Source organism: Pithys albifrons, chromosome 8, assembly GCF_047495875.1.
Source record: "Pithys albifrons albifrons isolate INPA30051 chromosome 8, PitAlb_v1, whole genome shotgun sequence".
Taxonomy (NCBI): domain Eukaryota; kingdom Metazoa; phylum Chordata; class Aves; order Passeriformes; family Thamnophilidae; genus Pithys; species Pithys albifrons.
This window is the reverse complement of record NC_092465.1, coordinates 18,028,188-18,056,124: the sequence shown is the minus strand read 5'-3', so window position 1 is coordinate 18,056,124 and position 27,937 is coordinate 18,028,188. Positions and strand designations below refer to the sequence as shown.

Here is a 27,937-nt window from a genome sequence, read left to right as displayed (position 1 = left end):
CATGTCAAGCTCTAAAAACTTAACAAGTTTTTTTACCACTAAGTAATTTATCTTTCTAACACTGGACATCACTGTAGTTGGATCTCCCCTGAGCCTTCTTTTCTCCAGGCTTTATAGATCTGGTTCCTTCAAACATGTGCCAGGTTCTCTGTTGGCACTCTGAACCCTCTCCGATTTTTCAGTCTATCTCTTGAACTGTCCAGGACCAAAACTGAAAACAGCAATCCAGGTGCTCTCTGTTTATCATTTTACCTTACCTCAAATCACGCTGAGGTTCCCCAAAACCTCACAACGGAAACCAAGACTCTTCTAAACCTCAGTGACCTCTCCCATCAGGTTCACACACAACTCAGGGAGAGGCGTCACGATGGCCTCAGACACAGCCCAAGCGCCTCCTTGCTGTCGGTGCGTGCCTGGGTAGCCGCTAGTATCCAAAACACGCTGCGACCGGCCCGAGAAACTCGTGAGCTGGAAAAGGAAAGACACGTTTCTGTTTATGATTCAGTTTTTAAACTCACGGTTACTGTTAAAGGTTTCGTTTTAAACACTGAGGAGTGGCACTGAGTGGTGCTCTTCCTTCCTTCCAGGCGCGGTGCCCCCGCCCCCGGTGCCTCACACACCACCCTGGTAAGCGAAACCAAAAGCGGTGCTGGAATAAAGTGGGGCTGGCGCAGAGCCCGCCGGAGGAGACGCGGAGGAGGACGGGGCACCCGCGGTTGGCAAGGCCGAGCCCGAGTCCGAGCCCGAGCCCGAGCCCGAACCCCCACTCGCCTGCGGAGCCCCGGCAGCGGCAGCGCTGCTCCGGCCGTGCTGGGACCCGCCGCCGCCGCGCAGGAATCCCGGCGCGCCGGGCACCGCCAGCGCAGCAATGGAAGAGGGGGACCGGGACGAGCGGTTCCTGTACATGATCTCCTGCTTCAGGCCGCGGCTGAAGCGGTTCATCCAGGTGCAGCCCGTGCTGGACCGGCTCCCCTCGCTGAGCGCGGAGGAGAGGGAGAAGGTGCGGGCGGCCGCCGAGCAGCGGGGCGCGGTGGCAGCGGCGGAGGAGCTGCTGCGGGCCGTGGAGCAGGGGCCCCGTGGCTGCGGCTGGTTCCACGAGTTCCTGCAGGCGCTGGAGCACGGCGGCTGCAGCCTGGCCGCCTGCTACGCCAACCCCAGCCTCAGCCAGCTGCCCTCGCCGGCCGAGGAGGCCGACCACGACCTCTGCGTGCAGCTGGTGCAGCTGCTTCACGGCACGCTGGTGAACAGGATGCAGCCTGTGCAGGTGTCCGAGAAGTGCCTAGAGATGGGCATCTTCCAGGAGGACGACCTGGATCGGGTAAGTGTCCCAGCTGCCGAGCGTGGTGCCAGGCAGTGCCACAGACACTGGCCGACACCTGACTGTGAGCCACAGAGGAAGCCAAAATTAGAAATGGCCTAGTAAGTGCAAAAATGAACAGAGAGTACCCAAATTTGGGGGAAAAGAGAAATGGCTCCAGGTAAGCCAATGAAGATTGTTGACAGTGGGCCAGCAGGTGGGATGCCATCTAAGAACCCGTGAAAGAAAAATGCCATGAACCAAGTCAGTGGAAGAAACACTGCAGACTTTACTGTTATTTATCATTTTGCCACAGACATTAGGCTCAGGGATTAAGTGTCATTAGGTGTCTTCTGGCCCCTGAATCATACCAGGAAGTAGTGATGGCCTGTAAAGCCCTAAATACTGCAGTTAAAATAAAGCAGGACTTTCTCTCCCCTTTTTGCTATAGATTCACTAAGGACAATCATAGTAGACAGTGAGGTGAACAGAAATACCGGTTTGACAAGAACAAGGAAGAGTTAACCTGTGATGAAACCATTCACCAGTGTTTTCACCACTGTGTATTCCATTTGGCTAAGAATTACTTGCCTGGATTGTTAAACTTATTTGAAACCCAAAAAATTGTGTATCCTGAAATGGAGTTAGAACAAAATAAATTCATAATTGTTAGAGCAATAAGGGGAAAACTGGTAAACTAAGGGTGGTATACGTCACATTTGCACACTGAGCCCTTGCATCCACTATTGACATAGTTTTATGCTCTTTCTCAGTTAAATGACAGTAACATACTTGTTGTGTGTAACATACTCTTGTGACTGTCAGGTAGCAGCAAGGATGAGCCTCACCCTAATGAAGCAGTAGTCAAGCATGGTAACAGGCAAGTGCAGAGGTCTCTTTAAGAAGTTACTGGCTCCACTCCCTGGTAATGGGTCCCTGTGTGCCCCCAGATCACTTTTTGCTGCTGGTATTTCCCTTAGGCCATTCATTACCCTTCAGAATCCTGCCAGTTTCAACTCTAACAGAGCCTAGTCTTTCCTAATGCCTCCTCCTGCTCCCACTTCCCACGCACCTCCTTTTAGTGGTCAGTCTCAGTCACGTGATCCCACTGCTATGCCTGCCCTTTTCCTTGTATATCAAGGTGGATGATTCTTGAGCCTCGAGAAAATTACCCTAGAGGACTTAACACCCGTGTCAGGGTGCTTTGCTCTTGGGATTGTTGTTTTGTTCCTCATGTGATTACATGTCAAGTTCTGCTTTTGAAAGCCTTGGAACACTTTTCCATAGCTTCTTTGAGGGCAATAGTGACTTTCTAGAGACTTCGCTATTGTATTTCTAAGTAGGAATTGAGATGATAAAAGCCAGAGTTTAACGTTCTGTTTTATGTATGAGGTCATGTTACAGATTAAGTCTGAGCTTTGGTAAACTGTGTGGCATGACTTCATAATTAAGGTTGCGTATTCCCTAAACTAGTCTAACCACCAATTAATATTCCACAACACTAATAATTTTTATATAGTGGTTATTATTGTAACCATTGTGTAGTACTACCAGTCTCTCCAATTAAATTTGAGATTTCAGAATTCTTGTATGTCCGCCAAAACCATGTGGGATAAACATGAGGTTGGGCAAAACTGCAGTCTCCTCTGATTAGTCGCAGGTCCCCTGTATATCTTTATTTTTCAGTATGTTTAAATGATGACAGGGAAATGCTTTTGTACCTATACTGTTCTTCAAAGTCTATATGAAAATTGGGTTTGGGTTTTTATTTTCACCAGATCCATACTGTTACTGACAATCGTGGGAACAGAGATGGTGCAAGGGAGCTTCTGAGCAGGATAGTGCAGAAGAAGGATTGGTTCTCTTCTTTTTTGGTTGCTCTCCGTGAAACACAACATGAAGACCTGGCTGATGAATTAAGTGGAAATACAGGAGGTAATAAACTTATTTCACTAATACCAATGTGTGCTGGGGGTTGTTTTGTACTATTCTTTAAGGAATAGTGCTAGATTCCCACTGTATTGATTTCACAGTGACCCGGGGACTAATGTTTTCATTTGTCCAGGGATTTCAAAATCAATTTATTTAACTGCTTAATCAATAGATTTTTAAACACTAAAAATCCTTATTAAGCTATATGAGAATTACAATAGTATGTATTTAGTTGTCATTAAACTGAATCCTTACTTTTTGTAACCCATTGGTTTTGAGTGTGCTGTTTTCTATAGTCGTTCATAAAAATATTTTGGAGATTAATTTGAACAAACAAAACAGACCATACTTGGATTTCTCCTTCAATACAAATATAAGTGTTTCCTTTATAGAATAGCTTACAAACATTTGCGGCATTTTAAACTACTCTGCATACTTTAAGACATTCAGAAGTCTCAAGACATTCTAAAATTTACTATAAATAATAGAATAAAATATTACAATATTGTAAAATTGTCCCAGTGCTCCCCCGGATTCTGAAATATACAAAAAGAAGCAGCCCCCAAATACTCTATCCCCAATTTTTACTGTGCTCCAAATATGTTATACAAGATTTTTGAGACTAAAATTTTATGCAGATTTCTCATTTAGCAGCTTCAGCCTGCTCATCTGAGGAGCTCACCAGACCTGTGTGTCTGTACTTCTAGTTGCTGGGTCTATGCATTAAGATTGGGGTAAGTGAGGCATGAAGGTGTCTCTTCCAGTTTTGGACAGGAATCAGCCTGTGTTCTGGCAGACGCAGATACGCAGCTGCCATATTTGAGTAGGCAGCTCAAAGATGGTTGCGTGTTGCAGTCTGCAAGTCAAGACCAACCAAGTTAGAGCCTCAGAAGATCATTCTGAGTGGGAGTAGCTCAGCAACTCAGCAGCTATTGTGGTCCTCGTTTTCAGTGTGGTCCTAAATTTCATTCAAAGTAGTAAATATTTCACAAATACGCAAATTATTAATATTCTTTTTGTATTTTTATTTTCAATTCTTTTCAAATTTGCATTTTTAAATTTTCAGTACAGTGCAGACCATACAGAGTAAAATTTAAGTTTACAAATATGCAAATTATTAATATTCTTTTTCATATTTTAATTTTCAATTCTTTTCAAATTTTACATTTTTAAATTTTCAGTATAGTGCAGACCATATAGAGTAAAACTTACGTTTAAATCAGTTTTTTAAAGGAATACTGAATGAATGCATTTATTCCACAGTTTCTGTCTAATCTTGAGCAACGCAGGCCCTAAAAGAAACTGCACAGACTAATAGGTGAAGCCATAAATTGTGTTGCTCTTACTAGACAATAATTGTCTTTATACACAGTCCTGTATGTGTGTAGATATGTAAAGTGTGGGGTAATGGAGCATCCACTGACTTAAAGTCATGGACCGAAAACACTAGAACAAGTTCATTGCATACCACAGAAAGAGAAGATTAGGGCTACATTTTAACACTACAAGTTGATACTCAATGACACATTGTTATTAGCAGACACATAGAAATTGAGATACCTGTTAGTTTCATTAAATGTAATTTCTAATTACAGAGTAATTTTTCAAAATTCCAAACTGTAATGTTTCAGTCAAGATCAAGACATTATGTTATGCTGTTATGTGCATGATGAATACAGGTTAGTTCTATGTTTTCTGTGCTCCAAACTAAAAGAAATGAAACATTTTATAGTGACTTAGAATTTCCATTTATTTTCTAGGTACGGAGAACAGACAAAATGGGATGAAGAAAAGTACAAATGAAGAAACAGAAGTTACAAGCCAGCCAGGCTATCCCATAGTGGAGGATTTAAAACAGCAAGAAAACGTTAATGATAGTTTGGGCAGTGAGAACAGTGTATTGGAAACATCCATGGGAGAGCATTCTGTAGATTCAGGTTTGTGTGCACTAAGTGGTATTTTGTGCTGGTACCAGTTAAACTTTAGTAACTGCAAATAACTGAGAACATTCTTGGTGCATTAGCACCCATCTTTCTCAAAAATTCAGGAACATATGGTACTCTCAAGGTAAAGGATATGAGTGGGAAAAAATAAATCTTTTCTTTTGGAAGCTGTAAATCTCATTTCTTCCTATGAATTAACAGCACTAGCAATTTTAGGGTCATATATACAAATTTGCTCAATTCAAAGAGTTGGTGTAGGACAAGAGGATGTTGTCAGGCTTGAACTAATTAATGTGAAGTCTAAGAACTGGTTCAGCGACCAATTTGCTAGCACAGTACAGAATGGCTTAGGAGCCACAAGTCTGTAGTACACTATGAGTAGCCTTTATGTATACATTTTCTGTGTCCTGGTTGTAGTGATGCTTTATCTACTATAGGCTGCTTGACTTTCATATAACTGAGCAAAATTAATGATCTTTCTTTCCTCTTAAAGAGCACTTTTAAGTACTTTATATTATTATTTTTTAATTTACTGTGTGAATGAGTAATTTTTAAACATATTTAATATTGTTGATAGAAAATACTAATATTATTAAATTAATATTTTATTTTAGACCTATCCATGGTAGGTTTATACAATCCAGTGAAAACATTAGGTTTACCTTGACAACTCCTCACGGTGTTGAGAAAGTTTAAGACAAGAAGAATGTTTCTGTACCACTATAACTGCACCTGTATTAAGTACTTCTTTCTAGAAGCCTGGTAATTCTATATCAGAAAATATTTTTGGTTTTGTAAAGTCCTTTAGTGCTGTCCACTAGAAAGTGCTGTTTACAGAGCACTCAACCTTTGACACTTAAATCACATACATAATACTCAGAAGTACATTTTTAGTACAAATTTTTAGAAATTGCTGTGGTCTGCTGTTCGTGTAGATCTACTTTTAAAAACATGCCTTGGGAGCAGGAGTTGATTATGAGCAACAGCAATTAACAACAATGCCCAAACATAGCTGGGAACCAATGATTCAAACATATGCTGTGTGATTAAGGAGCCATTCATATGTCTTACAAGTTCAGATGGAGCTCAAACAATAGTTACAACTGAGACAAATCCTGCCTGAAATTATTCTAGTGGGCTTGCTCAGCCAAAGGAATAAGACTGCTCTTTTTTTGTCAGACATGAATAAATTTTAAAAAAATTGGCTCTGAAAAACTGCAGCCTTTCAGTGTGCAACAGTAGTAGCCTACTTCTTATTTAGCATGATATTAACAGCATATCACAATGCTTTGTAGCAAATCGTAAATTATTAACTACAGCAAAAGTACCAGCTTGGTTTTCCTGAATTAGAACATAATTTGGCAGTATAAAGAAGAGTTATCTTCATTGTTAATTGGAATCCTTTCTGGGCAAGGCTTAGGCTCTTACTGGGCCTCACTAAGGGCAGGTTTTCATTGCTGTTAGCCTAATCTTCTACTTGATTCTTGCCAGGTTGGAGGTTACAGATAATTAGATCTATTGGTTATTAACTAGCCTGCCACAAGCTAATTCTAGCAAGAAAACTATGGTCTCCTCAGCAATGCTCTGTACTGAAATTAATAGACAATGGATATTAGCAATTTGTGCAGTTGAGCAGATCTGTTCAGTGAAATGGTGCTAAGGGTACATAGTACAGGGATTCTGTCACATTGGTTCACATTGACTTCAGTCTGGTGTGGACTGTGTACCTGCAAGTGGCTGGAACACATCTCATTTGGTTTCAGCAAACAGTTCATCTGATATGAACCTAAGTAGTGTGAGTGGGTACAATTGACAGATTCACTGTAAACGTGCACTTCAGACTTGAACTAAAGCAGCAGGGTAGTGCAGTGTAACGAGGGCTGCAGGGAGACAGTGCTGCGTGGAGGTGGCTGCAGAGGAACTGGCTCACATTCAGCCATCTTGAAGAGTAGTAAACTTTGATCTCTGTGCACTTGTGTACTCAGACTTTACTGCACTCAAGTCTTTTTCCATTCCTATCCTTTCTTGTGATTTCCTAGGTTGAAAATACAACTGGAGCAGACTCTGCTTCCAAGTAGGCTAGGAATACATCTAATTTGCAACTTGTTGCTGTCAAGCATTGTCAGTTTTGCAGATGTTCCCACCATTCTTTCATGTCTTGAGAATGACATATTTCAAAAAGAAAAGCTTTTTCAAGTCACTTGCAATTACTCCAAATTGCGTTCTATCTGAAGACTCCTTTGACCCTTTTATATTAGTAGCTGAAACAGAGGGAGTCAGAAGGTATGAGAGCAATAAGGTTATACAAAGTAGAAATAGATCATTTAGTCTAAAGAGATAACTAGAGAAAAATTGTGCATGCAAAAACACAGATAAGAAACTACACACGGACAAAACAACACAAAAGCAAATAGGTTTGCAAAGTCAGAAGTGAAACACTTGGATTAAGGCTACAGTTACCTGTATAAACAACAATTTAAATAATAGCAGCTCTGTTTTTCAGGGCTTGTTTTTCATTGCATTCCATTATCTTTATACTTACTTATTAGTCAGTGCAAAGTGACTGAAAATCTTTCTGTGGAATATTCTGCATTACAATGCGCAAGAAGCACTCTAGAGGAAGATTAGCAAAAGTGGTGAAAAGAGCTGTTAGAATATCAACTCTTTTATCTTCAAAGTTTCGGAAATGCTAATTGGTTTTGTTTTTATTATTACTTATTTTAAAAGAATTCAACAAAGGTGTAACCGTTGGAAGAGAACATTATTATATTCACCTTTCATTTCGACGATGAGTATTTTGCATTTTACTTCACCATTGATGTTTTCTGTTGAGAGATTATAGTGTAATGCATGCTGCACATTGTAATTCAGATAATTATGTACAAAATACTTTATGAATGCATATTCTTGCACCTTTCAGTAGGTCATGTTAGATGGGAGACCATATGGAATGGATACATGGAATTGTAATTTTGCCCTCTCTTTCCTATGCTATATGGATTCCTAGAAAGTGAAAACAAGAGACAGCACTGTCATTTTCATAGTTGGAGTTTACACTAAAGCTACTTAATAGTTTTGTCACAGGCCTCTGAACAAAACTTGTAACTGGTGAGGCTTTCTTCTATAACTGGTGTGCCTTTCTGTTGATTGCATTGATTTCTAGGAGACTAGGTTTAATTTAGGTGCTTAAAGTCTTTAATGCCCTTGTCTGTCATACCATTTCCTACAGACAATGTTGATTAATAGTGGGATCAGATTCTGAGGTCAGTATGGAATACATGATGACACCTGTAGAACAGCAAGGCAGATTTTTGCATCACTTTTCATGGTTATTTTCATGGTTATTTTCATGGTTATTTTAGAAAAACTTTTAGCACCTGACTCCTTGTGGTAGCTAAGGTAGCTTCATAAATTTACTGAACACAGACTAGGTTTAATTTCCACCTCACTTACCAAGACTTTGTAGTGTATATTCCAGGAGCTTCTTTCTAAGACACTGTAACTTCTGTTCAGATCTAAAGTCTCAATCATAAAATCTGTCTAGCTTTATGAATTAGATTTTGGGACAATAAGTTGGAAAGAAATGTGGAAATTAACCATAATAGGGCATTCACTGGAAAGAACTTGACGGAACACAAGTTCACTAGCAGATTAAGCAAAACCCAAGTCATTGCTATTATTCTGATTGGTTTCATATGCACACTGTGGGCTCAGTTGCAGAGTGCTGTAGCTAAGGTGACAGTGCAGGGTGAGGCTGTTTGCAGCAGGGTTTTACAGAAGGACTGTGTATCTCTTTAGATATTAAAAGGACTGAATTTGGGAAAATCCAGCTGTGTGACTGAGGCTGGTGACCGAAAAAAAGAAAGTCAGTGTAACACACTGATCGCCCAGCAGAGGGAGAGCTTAGCACGGCAATAACCTCCGGACTAGCCGGGCGGCGGTCCCATCGGCGCTGCTCTCTGCTTGCAAACTATTTGGAAGATTTAATCATTCATCACTGCTTGTATTTACCTGGGAACTATGCTTTCCTCTTCTCATGTTACATGAAGAAACCTAAAAAAAATCACAGTTGTCGTTTTGTTTTTATTCTACTACAGATAGAAGTCTCGAGGCTTTACAGGGAGTAAAAAAGGATGTTCAGTTTGCCAGCAACTTTTTGACTTTTCATTCTTCTGAAAAGATAAAATAGGACTAGAGGGAATCATGCAGGTGGTCATGTCCGAACCCTTGCTTTCAAACAATGGATCATGACCCACACTGCCTTAACTCTGACATGTTTTGGATTTTAATCTTTCACTGAATATTTTCTTCCATAAGAAAATTAATTACATTGTTCATATTTTTATCTTACCAAAGATAAAAAAAATTGTATCTCAGCCATCCCTGCCTGACATCCATCAAGCCAATTTTAACAGTTTAGGAAGAGAACAAACAGTATGTTTTTGCTATTAATATTTATACAGCATATATTATACTACCTTTGTGTGTGTTTTTCATTTAGAGTCAGATATCTCCATAGGAGATGGAAGGATCAGTAACTTGAATGAAAACCTGGAACAGAGCTACACAACCAGTGATTCAGGTATGTTTCCCTTCTGTTATTTAGTAATAGCAAAATAAGTTCTGGAGGGAAAGCACTCTGTGGATGGGCTAGAGCAAAAATCAGTGGAAAGCTTTCACTGTGAACTCTAGTTCACTGTACTTAGATGCCAGAGTTACTCTTGTTGGAAAACAGATGCCATTTTTAAGTGTCTGGATGTAAGTCCTAGCCCCTAGAAGAGTCAATTTACTGAGATCTTGAGTAGGTCTCTAGACATCACCAGCATACAAAATATAGTCAGTGAGGAAGAATGATAAAATCGCGTAGGCTGAAGAGACCTCTAGAAGTCATCCAGTGCAGTTGCCCGTACAGAGATTCAGAATGTTATCACATTGTCTTTTGCTCTCTGAGAGGAGCTAGATGTGCCTGGCCCCTGCACAGGGTAACTGAGAGGGAACAGGACATGTTTTAGAGGTATTGAGGGGTGAGTAGAAGCATTTCCAGGGTACCTGCAGAACAGTAATGAAAGGTCCCCTTTGGACCTAAGTAATTTAGTAGCCCTGTTTGTAAAAGCAATCTAATCAGTGGGGGGTGCTATCTGAAGACCTTTGCAAATCTCATACTTTAACACATGTGCAAGTTTTCAACTAGATATTCAACTGTATTTACATAATACTTAGCAGACAGGTATTATCTTCCTATATTTAATCTGAACCCAATTAAACACTGCTGTTGTAGAAGACAGCCCAATACTTTTTTCTTCTTTTTTTTTTTCTTTTCAATCTTAGTCCTCAGGCACAACAAATTTGCAGTTGTCCACCATGGTAATCAGCCTGTTTGCCTACAAAGCATTCAAAAGCTACTTTTTGGAATATAGCCTTTCTAAAATTTGTGTTGGGACTGTGTGTTGTGCAAGGGTGAGAAACAATCTGAGTACCTTTCAGGCAAACTCTGCCTAGTATTACGTCATGTAAATGTTATATATCACATGCCTGCCATGTGCTTGCTATAATTACTTTTTAAATAGTTTCAAGCTTTTTAAATATTGAAATTCACCTAATTGTAAGTACACGGAAAATTCAGGATAGCTCAGATCTAAATTGATACATTATAGTGAAGATTTCAGTCTATGTATTGCTAACTCCTGAGAATTTACTTTGCACTTCTGCATCAAATTAGGAGATTCATCAGTCACGTTGGATTTTTTTTCCCTCACTGTGTCACATGAAATGTCTGGACATGGAAACTTCTTTATTCTGTGGTGGTCACACTGTATCAGTTGATCAGGTCGATCCAGGCTACTAGTGTGTGGCAGCACATATATATATGTATGACCTGATCCTTTAAGATTCCTTAAACATCTCCTGTTATGTAAATTGGGCATTTACCATGTCCAGTAATGTAGCATTAAAAACAAACCAAAAAAATCCCTACAGTTTTTTGAAGAATGCAGAACAAATGTTTTTCCAGAGTTTACTTGCTGTATGTTCTGTTTACATGTGGGTTTTAAAACGAACTAGTTAAAAAGTTTTTTAAAACATTCATGCTTTTTAATCATGCCTGGTAAACTCACTGAGATCAGCTAAGCATCTGCTAAGGAGATACAGATGAACTTTGTGATATTTATGGATTTTATAATTTGAAATTTTGCAGTAAGGCTGCTGTATTAACAATGATATTTGGATGGTATCTTAATACACTGATATGATTTGGATTTGAATGCAAAAAATCATGTGGATTCGGTCACGTTTTTCCATGCAAGGATCATTTCATACTTTAAAAAAAAATGGAATTAGGACAACAGAATAAATATCATGTTTCTTTTATACCAAAGCAGCAATTTATATGAGCCTTGTATGAAGGCAAACAACTTCCTTAATTAATTCTTCAATTATTAAATTTTTTAATCTGTGAAAAGATTCCTTTATTATCCTTTGTCTAAACAGGGGCTGAGAATGTTAGGAGATGGCCAAGTTAAATATTTTTTAGGGCTAGACCATTAATTGAGGATGTTAAGGAACTGAAATTTAGCCAAACAGATGGGTGATACAGTGCTAGTTTCAATATGATTGCACTATTGAATTTAGCCAACCAGAAAGCAAACAACGTTCTTCCTCAAAAGAGAGTAGTAGAAGTCAGATAAGTAACAGCAAGTACTCTCTCTTGCAAATTTCCCTGCGTTCCAGGTGGCACTGCACTCACACTAAAAGGCAAAACAAGCAAAAAACACTTAACAATGGCATTCGAATGCTTCCATCAGCAGTATTTTATCAAGCTTCATTACTTTTTGTTAGTTTAATTTTATTTAATGGAATCAGGAATACTAAAAAAACAGACTTTCTTTGTGTGTAATGTGTCAGTTATAAAAAAATCCTCATGGTTCTTCACTGAATGATATCAGGAAACAAAACTGTATGAGTTTTGTCCCTCATTTTTAGTCCAGTAGAATGAATTTGTGCCGTTTCTTCACTGAGGGCAGTTAATACATGGAGGGTGATCTAAATCAGTATTTTTCAGTCTGAGGCTTTTTCAATATTCCGATATATGTTCTGTGCCTCCTGTGTGATATATTTCTTTGTACCTTTAGATGAAGATGAAGAGGAAAGGAGAGCTTCACCTGACCCAGAACTGACGCTGAGAGATTACCAGATGGAAGTTGCAAGGCCAGCACTAAATGGGGAGAATATTATAATATGTCTCCCTACAGGCACTGGTAAAACCAGAGTGGCTGTTTATGTTACCAAAGATCATTTGGATAAGAAGAGAAGGGCATCAGAGCCTGGAAAAGTCATAGTACTTGTTAATAAGGTATGTTGATCCACCTTTTTAAGAAAAATAATTTTCAAACATCATGCATTAATATCAGCATTGTAAAATGAATATAAACAAAATTCTCGGCTTTTCTAGATGTAGCTGTGTTTAAAGGCATACAGCTCTAGATTGTCATCTCTATTGCAACATCATCCTGGGGCAAACACAAATTAGTTCAGTGTACCCCAGTGCAAGTGCAAATTTAGATGTGCGCTAATAACCACATTTGGAAAAAGTACAATTTCATATTAGAATGAATTTTAAAAAATAAAAGTATTTTTCACATTTTGTGTTTCAATTCAGTAATGAAGGCTGTCTAATGAGTCTTATAGTAGTTAAGGAAAATTTTGTCAGATTTTCTGATAATTGCTGTAATTTTTACAGTTAAATTTAGCACACATAAATTAATATTCTACTGTAATATTAAAATATAGAAATACATTTAAGAACTTCATTGAATTAATAAACAATATCCATATCCTTTATAAGAATAAAATTGATAGCATGTTATAAGCTCAGTTAGAGACCCAGGACATGCATGGCTTGTTCATTCTTTTTAAGGCACAGTTAAGCCAAGTTTCTTCAGACAAAAAAGTTTCTCAGGAGAAGCTGAGTGGGAGATACAGGTTTGGGGATTTTTACTGTTTGGTATCGTTTTGTTTACATAATAACATTTCTGGCAAACAGGCATGTATTTTTAATCCTGTGTATGCTCTTCTTTAGATTCTTTGGAAACTTTTTTTCAGGTACCATTGGTAGAACAGCATTTAGCATCAGAGTTTCATCCATTCCTGAAGCGCTGGTATCAGGTTATTGGTCTAAGTGGTGATTCTCAGCTGAAAATCTCATTCCCCGAAGTTGTCAGAAGAAATGATGTGATCATCAGTACAGCACAGATCCTTGAGAATTCGTTGCTAAATGCAGACAAAGAAGATGAAGAAGGTGTCCACTTATCAGGCAAGCTTTTAATTCTGAAATTTTTACAGAAGGAATAAAAATATATCTGTAGTCTGGAAAGCTGCAGAGTAAAAAATATTTCACAGTCAGTAGTTTTTTTTCAATTTACTCATTTTATAAATGCAAGCTGTAGTCAAAACCAGAACTTAATTAATGAGCATGCAATTTTTTCAAGCTAAAATTAGACTTTTACAGTACATTTGTACTAAATGTTTTTTATGCTTCCTGTTTGATCTAGCTCAAGCACAGCTTTGTGCAAACACAGTCGTACTGGTTCCATTTTCCAAGCTTGGAAGAACATTGAGTCATATCACAAAGAATCCATATAGGAGGAGAAAAATATTACAAAAACTCAAATGTAGTTCGTAGTTTGAGAAATACAATGGAACACAAGATAAAAGCCAATCTGTCATAAAAGTAGTATTATTTAACTCTTGAAATTTTGCTAATGTACAGTGACATTACTTATAACTGTGTCTCTCTTAGCTTGGCAGATGTAAGCATTTCCTTCAACAGATAAAGGAAGTTGAAGAAACAAAAGATAAGCAAGGCAAGATTGTTTTCCCAGAATTCTGAAGTGGCAGGTATCTATGGGAGATCAGAAAGGAAGTGGTATTATCTCCCAGTGACATATAAATAACAGAGTGACTTCAACTCTAGGTTCTGGACTGCATTGACCTTTCTCTGTGAGATGTTAACTTCTCCCTCTGTTTGCACGCAATCATCTCCTTTTTAGATGGGGCAGTATGTAGCTGAGGGAAAGCTGTGATATTCAAATAACTGAACTTGAGAATAAAAAGAAGTACTTGTCTGGGTGTTACAGAGAAAGCATAGAAACCTGAGGGGTCAGTCTGTCTGTCAGTGCCTGCTGCTGACTGAAGTATTGCTTGATCCAAACTAACTCCTGCACAGCCACTCAGAATTGCCTCCCCTCCTTCAAAATGCCTTGTTATTAACATAGAGTACCAGAGATTTTCTTATGCTTATTTCCTTTCAACTGCACCTAAGTTAATAAACTTCCCTAAATCTGAATCATTTTGGAATGTTGTATAGAGGCATCTGAACATTTCTACTGGAACTGCTGACCAGTTTAACACTGGGCTGAGTCCCAACCAGCTTGTGTAATGAAGTGAGTTTTGAATGGGTTGCACACCTTGCAAAGTTTCCTTCAAAAGAAGCTACATTTTTTTCTAGAGCTGAGGTGGGCTGCACCTCATGGTTTTTCTTCTGTGCTATTACACCTGTGCTAGGAAGTTTAGCTGGACCAAAGCCAAGCAAGCATGAACACAGCCAGTTCCATTTCTATGGCTGACTTGGTTAACTCACAGCCTATGTAAACCATCCTAATTAGTTATAAGTTTTTCATTCCAAATTCTGTGCATACTTTTTTCATCTGTTTACATGTAATGTAAAATTACAGCCTCAGTGAAATGGAGGGAGGGGTCTCTTAATTGCATTTTACCACATGTTTATCCTCTATACCAAGGTCTAAAGTCACTGTGTTAACATTCTAAAACCTGTGTATCACTTCCTTAGTAGAAACACACCTCTTCTGGTGGGTTAATTTTTTCACGAGTAGTTATAGAAATGTGCATTGCAGAGATGATGGTCAAAATCAAAGGGAGTAAGTTCACATTGGAAAAATAACTGAGAAACTGCAAGCGCTGCTTCTGACATCTTTAAATATGTAGATATCTTAGAAATAAGTAGGAATTTAGATTTGAAACTGCATCATTCCAGTCCAAACTGGCTTCCTGAACCACTTGTGTGAAGATGATCTGCCCTCCCCAGTGGCATGGAACACTGGTTTGCTTTCCTAGCAGCAGTCTTTAGTGTAGCCTTTAAATAAAACTTCCCTTGTTTAGTATCCACCTTTCTTTATGTTCTTCAAAGAAAGGCCAACTGAGACTGATTTAGCTCTCTGTTGTTTTCCAACTGCCAGTTGTTGCAAACTCATTTGTAGTGATGCAACAGTTTGAGCACATCAATGTGTAAACAAGACCGGATTTAAAAAAACCTACACATGAGAGTTTAACCCTGATCATTTCAGTGATCTTTTTACAGTCATGTCCACATGCATTCTTCAAGTTGTTGAAACAATCTTGAATTAGAGAGATATTGGCCAGGTACAGAAAGAATGGGAGCTCCATAAACCAGTTTTGCTGTTAGAGAAGCAGAACCTTGAAATACATGTCACTGGCTGCATGTGCAGATAAAGATATGTTTTCTGTATTTTTGAGAAATTTAAAACAAAAAATAGTCTTGTTTTCCTCATTGTATAGTACATTACTTGTTCATGTAAATATGATCTGACTAAAGTGCATACACCTGCCTGAGTCTTTATCAGTTTTCTTCACTACAAAAGGGAGATGAGTGACAGTGTTCCCACTAATCTGTTTATTCTTTCCAATAACATCCATAAAGTAATATAAATCTTTTAATTGGATATGAATAGGGAGGAAATTTCTGGGTTGCTGCAAAATGGAAGCATATTTTGACCACAAAAAGCCTTTTGAGAATGTCTGAAAGGCTTCTAACATGGTTTCTTCTCATAAACAAACAATATATAGTTTGTCAGATAGAGTATGGATATAGAAAATAATACTGAGTGCAATTATGGTATGTTCTTACCACTAACTATTAAAAATATCTCTCTGAAATTCTTTATATCATCAGATTGGTTTTGCAAAAAATAGAAAAGTTTTTTCCATTACTTAGAATATAAAATTACTTGACACAGCAGGACTGCAGCAAAGATTCCAAAGTGCATTAAATGTGTGCAGGTTCCATCCACATCTTCCTGCAGCACTGCAGTTTCCTAGTACGTTAGTCAACACCATTTTTACCTATTACAAGATTTAGTCACCCAAATTCTATTTGAAATAAAATTATTCATTTTAAGTTGGTTTCTTTCCAGATTTTTCCCTCATCATTATTGATGAGTGTCATCACACTCAGAAAGAAGGTGTCTACAACAATATCATGCGACGTTACTTAAAAGAAAAGATGAAGAACAGGAAGCTGGCAAAAGGAAACAAACCACTGATCCCACAGCCTCAGATCCTGGGACTTACAGCCTCACCTGGTGTAGGAGGTGCAAAATCCTACTCAAAAGCTGAAGAGCATATTTTGAAAGTAAATAGACCTCACACTTGTAATCCATCAAAGAGATATTGTCTTGTTTAAGTAAAACTTTTAAAGTCGGTGTTAGGTTCCAAGTACACAATCTGATGTTTTTTTATGCATACATGGAAGTTCAGCTCATAGCCATTCAGAAAATTGACCCACTACAAATTAATGGAAATCCATGTGCAACTATAGGTTATGTTACAGAAAAACGGGGTTGCTGAAAAGGGAAGTGAAAAATTGCCTCACTTGAGAAAAGTTCACTAGTTAAGATCAGAGGCAAGACATCCACAAGGGAGTATGGTCTTATGGTTATTAAAAATACTGTTTTTCCATTGATAGATTATAATTTACTGTGTATTACTAAATCCTAGAGAGATGATAGAATTTTCTATCTCTATTTCTAAAGTGACTAAGCTGAGCTTTTGTGTGGATCCAAGAAAATGGAAAACAATACTGAATACTTAAATATAGCAGAAACCACTTGTGAGATACAAGTAGCATACAAATGTGGTTTGTTTTTTCAGTTACTCATTGAGACAGGAGTATTGTGGAATTGCATGTACACCTGATTGGAGAGAATTTGTTAAATTCTATACTTAAAGAAACAATATTTTACTTGAAATTAAATGAGTTTACACTAGTAAAGTAGAATTTAGCCCAGTACTCCAATGAAATCTCCTGACCAGTAAACTGCACAAGAACAGAATGTGATATTGAATAGGTGAGACCTAAAATAACTACTGTATTGAAATAGATAGAATTGCAAGGTATTTTGACACAACAACTTGCTGTCAATGGAAAAAGCAGAAAATTCCTTTTCATCAGCTCTGAAATCCTAATGATAGGATGCTGGGGTTTGTATCTAAAGAAAAGTAATCCAAATATGCAAGCTGAAAAATATAACTACATCAGAAGACATTACAAACAGAAAACATTATCTACCAGACTTCCTTTCTTGTTTTCTCTGCTCATAAAAATTTTAAGATTTCCCTTTATTACTTGAGATTCAGTCTCAGATTTGTATGTATTTTCTCCTTGGAAAAGATAAAAAGCAGAATAGTCCAGTTCAGTTGTGCAGTTGGCACAGAAATGTTCTCTGTCTTCCTGTTCCATAAATCCAAATGAATTTATACTCTCATAATAGGTCTTTTATAATAACACCTAATATTTATTTTCCTTTTTTATTTTCATAGTTGTTTTTATTTCTATTGTGACCCAAAATCTGCTCTTCCAAAGTGCTGATGCTTTATTTTCCTCTTCAAAATACCCGTTTTCCACCCTGATCTACAAGTTTTTTCATGTATAATAGGATCACTTCTGGCCTAAAAAATAACTTGTGCAGCTTATCTCAAATCCTTTTTAAAGACTTGGCCTTCCTTATACTGAAAGGGCCTCTATCCAATTTTTTTAGGAAGAAAATGAAGTTATATAAACCGCAATATCTAAATAAGAATCTCTCTTGCATTAATTCAGTTTTCACGTGGAATAACTCATTCAATAATAAAAGAAATAATATTTTGTTTTCTCCCAGATTTGTGCTAATCTCGATGCATGTAGAATTATGACTGTTGAAGAGCATGCCACCCAGTTAAAGAATCAGGTGAAGGAGCCGTCAAAGAAGACTGTGGTTGCAAATGACAAAAAAAGAGTATGTTTTTTCAAACAAATCAGTATTAAAGTTGTATTTCCATTTAAAAGTGTGTTCTGTGGTATCAAAACCTTTTGCCCAATGCTCTTTTTCTATAGACTTTTGATGATCCATAGTCCTAATTTGAATATTGTTGCTTTCCTCTGTATGCAAAAGTTTTTACTTTTTACTTATGTCAATTATATTTTCGAGGTCAAAAAGACCTCCTGAACCATAGTTGCAATGTTTTTATTGGAGTGACATAATATTCCATTTAAAAAGTTTAATTTCACAGTATAATTTATTCAGTATTCTGAACTATGTATTTCCACAACACTAGAGGCATTTAACAACCTTACTTGTTTCTTAATTGAAGGTTTAACTTTTTAAAATATTACTCAGTGTGGTATTATCCAATGTTTTTGTTGCCAGAAGATGCTTACTTACTTTGCTATTCAAATTTATTTCTAGGATCCATTTAGAGAGAAAATTACTGAGATCATGACAGAAATACAAAACTATTGCCAGCTCCATCCAAAATCTGAGTTTGGAACTCAGACATATGAACAGTGGGTGATCAGTGAAGAGAGAAGAGGTAACTGCATAGCAAGTATACCCCAGCTCTGGATTTCTTTGGGTTATTCTATGCACACTCGTGGTTTTGTATTTTTGTTCACTTCTAGCTGCAAAAGAGGAAAACCGTAAGGAGCGTGTCTGTGCAGAACACTTGAAGAAATACAATGATGCTCTTGTGATAAATGACAACATCCGAATGGTGGATGCATACAATCACCTAAATAACTTCTATAAGGAGGAGAAAAGTAAGAAGACGGTAAGGAGTGATGATGATGATGATGATGAACCAGCAGTATCAAAACAGGATGAAACAGATGAATTTCTAATAGGTTTATTTCATGGTAAGTTTGAAATACATCGTGATATTTAATATCTGAAATCCATAGTTAAGCACTAACATGGTTTGCATGGGCCCATTAGTTATTACATCCTAGAGATTGCTGTGTTGTTTATTATGACAGTTACTGTGATGTCCCAGTTCTTACAGTTTTGAATACATTAAACAACATCAAAGGGGGGTCATGTCACAACATGTAATAGAAGTGTCTCAGCTCTGGTTTAAGGACATATTCTTTTTACTGCCAGTAAGTAAAAACTGTTCTCTGCTTTCCTCCAATGAAATGTCCCTGAAGACACACTGACAGATACATAAAAAGTGTATTCCAGTAGACACTCTTGAGGGACAAAAGGTTGAGCAAGTGGAATATAAAAGTAATGAAATGATGGGTTCTTAACCAACACTTTCTACCAAATTTTGTTTGTCTGTATACTAAGAAATGGGAGTGATGACCTTGAGTTACTTTCAGGTAAAAAGCGATTAGTGAGAGAATTAAACAAAGGATCAAACCACAAAGACCAAAGTTAAGTTGCCTTTTTTCCAGATCATTCACCTTGGAACTGGGATTCACTCAGTCCTTGACACACAAATCCTTTTTGCCTGGTTATTTTTTCCTTTTTTTTTTTCCCAAATTTAAACTGTCATCATTCAGAAGTCCAGGAAAGGTTAAAAAACCATAAAAATAGCTTAGATAATGTCAGTGTGTTTTTGAATGACTCTTCATATCTGTCTTTATGTCCCCTTACTTAGAATTTCAGTACTGAGCTGTTGCTAAGAACTAAAAAGTTAAACTAATTAAAAATGAAACCGAGTTGGCTAGATTGCTTTTAGTTCCACAGGTAAATAAAGTTCAAAGAATCTGATAGTGAAAACTAAACTAAATTCCAATTTGTTATGAATTTACCACTGAAAGTGCCAGGAGTAATGGAAGAAATTCTAATTTTTTTCCGTTTTTAAGATCAGAATTCATCTTTGGATGATAAACTCCCTGGAGACCTTAGTGTAGCTTTAACTCAGTGGGAAAATTAGGGGAGTTTGTTATATCTACCTACTTTTTGTATGTGTTTGTATGTTTGATTACATTATAAAATATATATAAGACTAGTAAGAAAGCCACTGTCAAGGTGGTGTTGTAGTTTGTGGTACATGAGTATGATTGCATTGGACTAGGTGCACTGCAATAATCTGCACAGAGTGATGACATCAGACAGTGTAGTAACACCGGGGCCCCCACCTTAAAGTGTTCTTACTGTGTTTGCATAATCATCTGACAATGACATAGGCTTTTAAATATTAGAAGTTTTTTTAAAAATTGAAACACGAGAGGACTCCTCCCTGCTCATGGTCAGTAGAGCCAGTTGAAGAGAGTCATTCATTTAACATTTCAGAATATATTGAAATGTCTGAGAACTGCAGTATCCATAACAATGTGCCCATCCTGGTGTCTACTATATTGCATGTTTCTAGTGAAGATTCCTTCTTTAATTAATATCCCAAGAACAATTTATGTCAAAATTTATAAAAACAATTTCACCTCTGAGGCTGTGCATATTCATCTGTTTCTCCTTGTAAGACTTTCTTCCATTATTTTAAAACTGTTTTGCAAATATTGTAAGCTGGGATTTAGCTCTTTAATACAGTGCACTTAACTGTACCACTTCTTGTGTATAGACAGGTTTTTTCCTATGGTTTATTCTCACCATGAAATATAGACAAAGTGTATGAAAACAGTAATTTATTTGATTGATTAGTGTGTTTTTAATGCATATAAACTCACTTCAAAAATAATTGGTATGCCACAGCTCTTCAAACTGAATGTGAATTAGCCATGCTGAGAGAATTACATAGAAAGCTGCTCGTTGCTTTGTCATTTATTTTGTTTTGGTTTTTTCCTAGAGTTGTAATTTTGCATGGGTACTTTTTCTTAATTTACATCTGTTACTTTTAAAGCAAAAAAGAAACAGCTGAAAAAGTTGGCTGGAAAGCCAGAACATGAAAATGAGAAGCTAATACAGTTGCGAAATACTTTAATGGAGGAGTTCTCGAAGACTAAGGAACCTAGAGGAATTATTTTCACAAAGACTCGTCTAAGTGCCTTTGCTCTATTCCAGTGGATTCAAGACAACCCAAAATTTGAAGAAGTGGGAATTAAGGCCCGTTATCTGATAGGCTCTGGACATAACAGTGAAATGAAACCCATGACTCAGGTACGGAACCATAAATTTCAACATTGCATCCTGTACACGATTTCAGGAAACAGCTTGGTTTAGTACTAGGTCAATGGATTGGAGTTTGGAGCCTAGAATTCTGGTTTCATATTTGCTAATAACTTACCTTCATAAGCTGCAGGATAGGTGAATAATAGTGTTGGAATAATTTTATTTCCACAAGAAACAAAGTTTTTGGTTTTGGATTCTATGGCAGTAGCAGTAACTGGCATCCATTGCCTGGAGTAGTATACAGTCAAAATGGACACAATTTGTGGCAAGGCGTGGGAAGAAGACGTAAACAAAACAGAGCAAAAACGCAATTGTTAAATGAGTTTATACTTATCAGGACAACACTAATTTAAATTACATTCTAGCTACTGAAATAAAAAATAAAATTACAAAGTTGATTATGCCTGTCTTTTTCTAATGTCATTGCTTAATCAAATTATACCAGTTTATATGCATGCTTCAGACTGACGCATAACCATTGAATGAAAACTTGCCAAAATGCGTAATGAAAATACCACAACTGATCACTCAGTTGTGTCTGTCTTGTACCATTGTGTTGCTTCTGTACACCAGATCTCTCTGATGATCTATACTTTCAATTTAAACATTTTCAAAACAAAGTACTTTACTGTCCTAAAACCTCGCTTTTCTACTCTTTACTCTCCATAAAATTGCCCCTTCAGCATTTAACCAAAAATGGTGTGGTTTACTGTTTGGCAGTCTATTTCATTCAGCTGCTTTCAGTTTCAAAAAAAAAAGTTAAGAATTGTTCCTCAAAAAGTTGCTTGTTTTCTGTGAAAACTTTGAATTTAATTTTTGTCCCACATTGCACAAACAAAACAATAGCTTCTGCATTTTGAAACTGAATATTGCAAATAGCAAGTTTCTGTCCCTCTGCTCAAGCTGGTGGCAAATACCCATCTAATTCAGAAGACTGTCTTAATTGGACCTTATTGAAGTGTAGAAATCCAGACTTTCTTAAAGAATTTGAAAGCAATAGAACAACTATATTGTCAAATATCCTAGTACCTGTGACATAGGCTACAAATTTCCAAGCTCAGTTACCATAAAAGATTGGCTTCTGCTCCCTCCTCTCTCAAAAGAAGATGCTGAACATCTATTATATCCAATAGGAACTCCTCACTTGTGATCTTGCAAAGTGCTTAAATGCAGTTGTTGAAGCCACCTGATATTTGGCATTCAACTTGGAAATGATGGGACTATAATTCCTGAAGCTTGTTACTGGTAACAGAAACTAATACTGAAAGTTAATATACTGATTTATTTTTTTAATTTACAGAATGAGCAAAGGGAAGTTATTGATAAATTCCGATGTGGCAATGTAAATTTACTCATTGCTACTACAGTAGCTGAGGAAGGCCTGGACATCAAAGAGTGTAACATCGTTATTCGCTATGGCCTCGTCACCAATGAAATTGCTATGCTGCAGGTATGAGTTTTTTGCACACATAACTTATTTTTAATAGTGTTTTTCTGTTTAGAATGTGCAAATGGTGAATCATATACCTGGCATTTGGAAATAATTTTTGAAATAATTGAGTGCTAAAAGAGAAAATGCTCTTGCAACAGGGCTCATTTCCAATTGCCATCCTCAGTCTGTAGGCAATAAAAATTTGCCTCCATGTTTAATGGTGTAGCATTCATTCAAAGTTCTACACAAACAGTAAGCTCTTTTAGTAGAAAAAGTATGAGAATATGATCATTAGATCAGTTGATATGAGACATTTGTACCAACAGTGTATGTACACCAAACCACCAACAGCTAAAGAGAGATAATTAAGTGTCAGAATATCAGTCTGACCATGCTCTCATTTAACTTGTGAGCACAAATCCTTTTATATTGAATATTTAAATGCATGCTTGTATTTTGGTGATAAAATACAGTTACTGCATTGCAAAATGTGCTAATCACAAATCTCCTGTGCAGTTTTCACAGGTATCATTGCTGATAACGCAGAAACATATATGTTATTCACTGATTCTTTATCTGTTTGAGTAAAATAGAAGAAAAAGTGGTCTTTGGGGACATGGCATAAGAGACAATACATTTTTTCCATTATGAAACTAGGAAAAAATGTGTGATGTCATAGGGAGCATTGTGCTGTTTATTGTATTCTTTGCAAATTGTAGGCTCGTGGTCGAGCTCGAGCTGATGAAAGCACCTATGCTCTTGTGGCTTCGACTGGCTCAGGAGCTGTTGAACGTGAAGATGTTAATATTTTCCGTGAGAAAATGATGTATAAGGCTATTCAGCGTGTCCAGAAGATGCCACAGGAAGAGTATTTAAATAAGGTATTTACCACAACTCTGCACTTCCCCTTTAATTAGGACTGATTTATATAGTGTGAAATACTTTTTATTTGAAATCTACTTAGAGAAGGAAAAATTAAAATAATAATAGTTTCTACATATGGCTTTTAATTCTTCTGTGAGTATTTGTTTTATAATCTATGTTTTCTAGGCCTTTAGAAAGGTCTGGTTTTCTGTTGGTGACCAGGGAAACACACAAGTCAGGAAAATTGACTAGAAGTCATATTGTCAGTGAACTCAGTAAAATAACTGGAAAAGAAAACTATTACTGTCACTCCACCAGAATGTTACAGTGCTCTTACTGATCTGTTTCTAGATCGAGAATTTCCAGTTGCAAAGTATAGTGGAAAAACAGATGAAGGCAAAGAGAGATCAGCGCAAGACATATAAGAAAAATCCTTCACTAATAACATTCTTATGCAAAAATTGCCACAAACTGATATGTTCTGGAGAAGACATACAAGTTATTGAGGACATGCATCATGTCAGTGTGAAAAAAGATTTCCAGTAAGTGTTTATGAACTACTTTATCTCTTTCAGGCAGAAACAGATTTTCTTTTCAGCAAGCCTGTAACAGGGCCTGTAACCCTCTAGGCCCTGTGAGAAAAAAAAAAAAAAGATTATTCCAATATTGTCAGGTCCTAGGCTCTGTGGAATTTACAGTTAAGGAGTTGAACAAAATGTTGGTTCTTACCCTGATTTCAAAGTGAATAGAGTTTGAAACTTTGAAAAAAAAATACAGCTTCTGTGATAATATTAACTAGGTCACTTACTATGTAGTATGGTATGTATTCCACAGCATAAGTGGAACTAACCAATGTCGAATACCAGTCAGCCACATACTTGTATCACTAACAGACCTGGGATAAGAATTTGCCTATGGCTGGGAACTCAACATAACTGCCATGAGCTGTGCACTGACAACTGTGTATTTAGAGGATGTTCTGATTCTCTCAACGTACTTGCTTCTTATGCCACGTAGTTTGCTAAACAGAACCACAGAATCATAGTATATGCTAAGGGACCCACAAGAATCATTGAGTCCAACCCTTATTCCTGCACAGGACCATCCCCAAGAGTCGCACCATGTGCCTGAAAGTATCATCCAAACACTTCTTGAACTCCTTTAGTCTTGGTGCTGTGACCACTTTCGTGGGGAGGCCATTCCATCGCCCAGCCACCCTTTAGGTGAAGAACATTTTTCTAATACCCAACCTAAACCTCCCCTGACACAACTTCAGGCCATTCCCTCAGGTCCTGTCACTGGTCACCACAGAGAAGAGATCAGTGCCTGCCCCTCCTCTTCCCCTCACCAGGAAGTTGTAACTGCAAAGAGGTGTCCCCTTGGTCTCCTCTTCTCCAGGCTGAACACATCAAGTGCTCTCAGCCACTTCTTTTATGGCTTCCCCTGAAATCCTTTCACCATCTTTGTTGCCCTCCTTTGGACACTCTTAAAAATCTTCCTTATATTGTGGTGCCCAAAACTGCACACAATATTCAAGATGAGGCCGCCCCAGTGCAGAGCAGAGCGGGACCATCTCCTTCCTCGACCAGCTGGCAGTGCTTTGCCTGATGCCCCCCAGGACATGGCTGGCCCTCCTGGCTGCCAGGGCACTGCTGACTGATGTTCAGCTTGCCACTGCCCAGATCCCTTTCTGTGGCACTGTTCTCCAGCATCTCATTCCCCAGGTTGCCCCATCCCAGGTGTAGAATCTGGCACTTTCCCTTGTCGAACTTCATATGGTTGGTGATTGCCCAGTCCTCTGATTTGTACAGGTCTCTCTGCGGGGCATCCCTGCCTCCAAGGGAGTCAACACCTCCTCCCAGTTTTGTGTCATCTGCAAACTTGCTCAGTATACCTTCCACTCCTGCATCCAAGTCACTTAAGAAGATGTTGAAGATCACAGGGCCTAAGATGGAGCCCTGTGAAACTCCACTAGTGACAGGTCTCGAGTCTGATGTTCCCCCATTCACTATCACCCTCAGCTCGACCCATGAGCCAGTTGCTCACCCATGACACGATGTGTTTATCCAGCTGTGCTGGACAGTTTGTCCAGGAGGATCCTGTGAGAGACAGTATAGAAAGCTTTACTGAAATCCCAAAAGATTACATCCACTGGATTCCCTTGATCAACTGGGTGGGTTACCTTGTCTTAAAAAGAAATCAGGTTTGTTAAGCAGGACTTTGCTCTCATGAAGCCATGTTAAAATGTATTAAACTTTTCGGTGACCTGATGGCAGGACATTACTTTCTCTTCGCACTTAAAATGCAAATTAAGAACCCAAGAAAATTATTTAATTCAACTTAAGTTGCATTTACTTACTGCAATAAATTTTTAATGGGTATTGTACATGCCAGGTCAGACATGCTTTGCTATTACATAACAGAGACCATCTTACCATTCTATCATACCAAGATACTGCCCTCCAAAGTTCTCATTTCTTTGAGACATATCACTGGTATATTTTGTAAAGACTTTTTGAAAAGGTATGAGAAATTAGTACCTACATATTGAAAAAATTAAAATTGAGCTGCAGCCCTAAATATTAACTGGTTTTCTGTGAAATTATCTTGTCAGCTTAACATTACCAGACAGTTCAAATACAAGGTAATAATTCTTATAGCTCCTCTACACAGGGTAATAGTAACCATCAAGACCAAGTACTCTCTAAACTAAACAATGCAAGAATGTGCACATACTCTGCAGTCTGAAGAGTCAGATCCAAATGATTCTGTTAAGGGTTAGGGTTGAACTACAGGAAATAAAAAGAAAGCCTCTAACGTTCAGGTATTATTTCTTTACCAGTTCCATGGCACCTGAAAAAAACCCAAGCTAGATCTTTCTACTATTATAACAGAGACTCTCCTGCTCCTACTTTAAATGTGTGAGGGAGGATGCAGCTCCTGAAATGCAATGAAAAGAGACATGGAGTACATGTGTATTTCCATCATTACATAGGCCTGACCTTGCTTTTACTCCAGCTCCTCAATGTGCACAATAGTCTGAAAGTTTATGATGTTTTAGGTTTCATATCTGACTTCAGCAGTTGTACTCACTCTGTGTTTGTCTGTATGTAGCATCAAATGACCAATGTATTCTGATGGGTGCTGTCTGACTCTTTTTTCAGAAGTCTTTACCATACAAGAGAAAATAAGACACTGCAAGATAAGAATGCTGACTACCAGACAAATGGGGAAATTATATGTAAAGATTGTGGACAAGTGAGGACCATCTTTTTTTCTTACTCTTATTTTGTTGTTGTCTGTATTTATTTCTGTCTAAAGATGTTGTCTATTTTATCTGAAGTGTAATTTTCTTATACTTGCAGGCTTGGGGAAATATGATGGTTCACCGAGGCCTTGACCTACCTTGTCTAAAGATTAGAAATTTTGTGGTTGTGTTTGCAGACAAGAAAACAACAAAACAAATTTTTAAGAAATGGGGAGAACTGCCCATCAGGTTTCCTAGTTTTGATTATGCAGCTCATTGTCCTTCAAGTGATGAAGATTAAGGACTTAGAATGAAAATAAAAGCCTTTTTCATTTTTCTCTTCAATTAGAAGTTTCTGTGTCCTATAGAAACATTGTAAACATTGTAATGTAAACAATGTGAAATTGCGTTGTAAACAGTGGGAGCACTCCTGGGCATGGGCAAACTGTCTTGAAAAGGAAAAGAAAAATAAGGAAGGAGAAGGACAAAGTCACACAGCTACTGTCTGCACTCAGATTTGCAGTGGTACTCCTGGACAAAAATGGACAAATGCATTGCAGAACAAACTGTTGTCCCTTCACTGGAGGGTGACAACACTGTCAAAATTGTGTTCTCAATCCCAGAACATTGAAGAGACAGCTTGAGATGTGCTGTGGTGATTATTTTCTTGTTTCCTTCCTGCTATAACCCTCTTGAAGAAAGAGTATCTCAAAAGAGGAGCCATGTAAAGAGAATGGATTACCCAAGGATTACTTCTGAATCATTGTTGCTTCATCAGTGTTTTCATGACTGAGTTCTTCCCCTCACATATTTAGCTGTAAGCTCATACATGTTAACAGACTGAAATTAAGTTTCCATCAGAAGACATTTCAAAAAATCAAGCCCTTAACCTGAAATTGAACATTTTAATGTCTAAGAAGCACACTGCCAAACTGATTTTCTGTGTGTTAGTTTCATAGAATTGTTAGACAGGCTACTTAATGAGCTATGGGTTTTTTTCCCAATAAATTATTATAATTAACCTTT

General features: G+C 37.7%; 1 protein-coding gene across 2 annotated transcripts; it reads left to right on the top strand.

Moving 5' to 3' along the window:
- Positions 1 to 661: 661 nt before the first annotated feature.
- On the top strand, positions 662 to 27,937 carry IFIH1 (interferon induced with helicase C domain 1). 2 transcript variants are annotated; one of them, XM_071562335.1, is made up of 16 exons: positions 662 to 1,318; positions 3,076 to 3,232; positions 4,990 to 5,166; positions 9,674 to 9,754; positions 12,300 to 12,520; positions 13,270 to 13,480; positions 16,398 to 16,615; positions 18,141 to 18,257; positions 18,708 to 18,831; positions 18,920 to 19,153; positions 21,100 to 21,356; positions 22,669 to 22,818; positions 23,520 to 23,681; positions 24,016 to 24,206; positions 26,829 to 26,922; positions 27,030 to 27,937. In XM_071562335.1, the coding sequence occupies exons 1-16, from the start codon at positions 869 to 871 to the stop codon at positions 27,210 to 27,212; spliced, it is 3,027 nt and encodes a 1,008-aa protein (XP_071418436.1). In that variant the 5' UTR covers positions 662 to 868; the 3' UTR covers positions 27,213 to 27,937. The 2 variants fall into 2 exon arrangements, with proteins under 2 accessions (XP_071418436.1, XP_071418435.1); XM_071562334.1 differs by having other exon boundaries at positions 779 to 1,318; positions 26,832 to 26,922.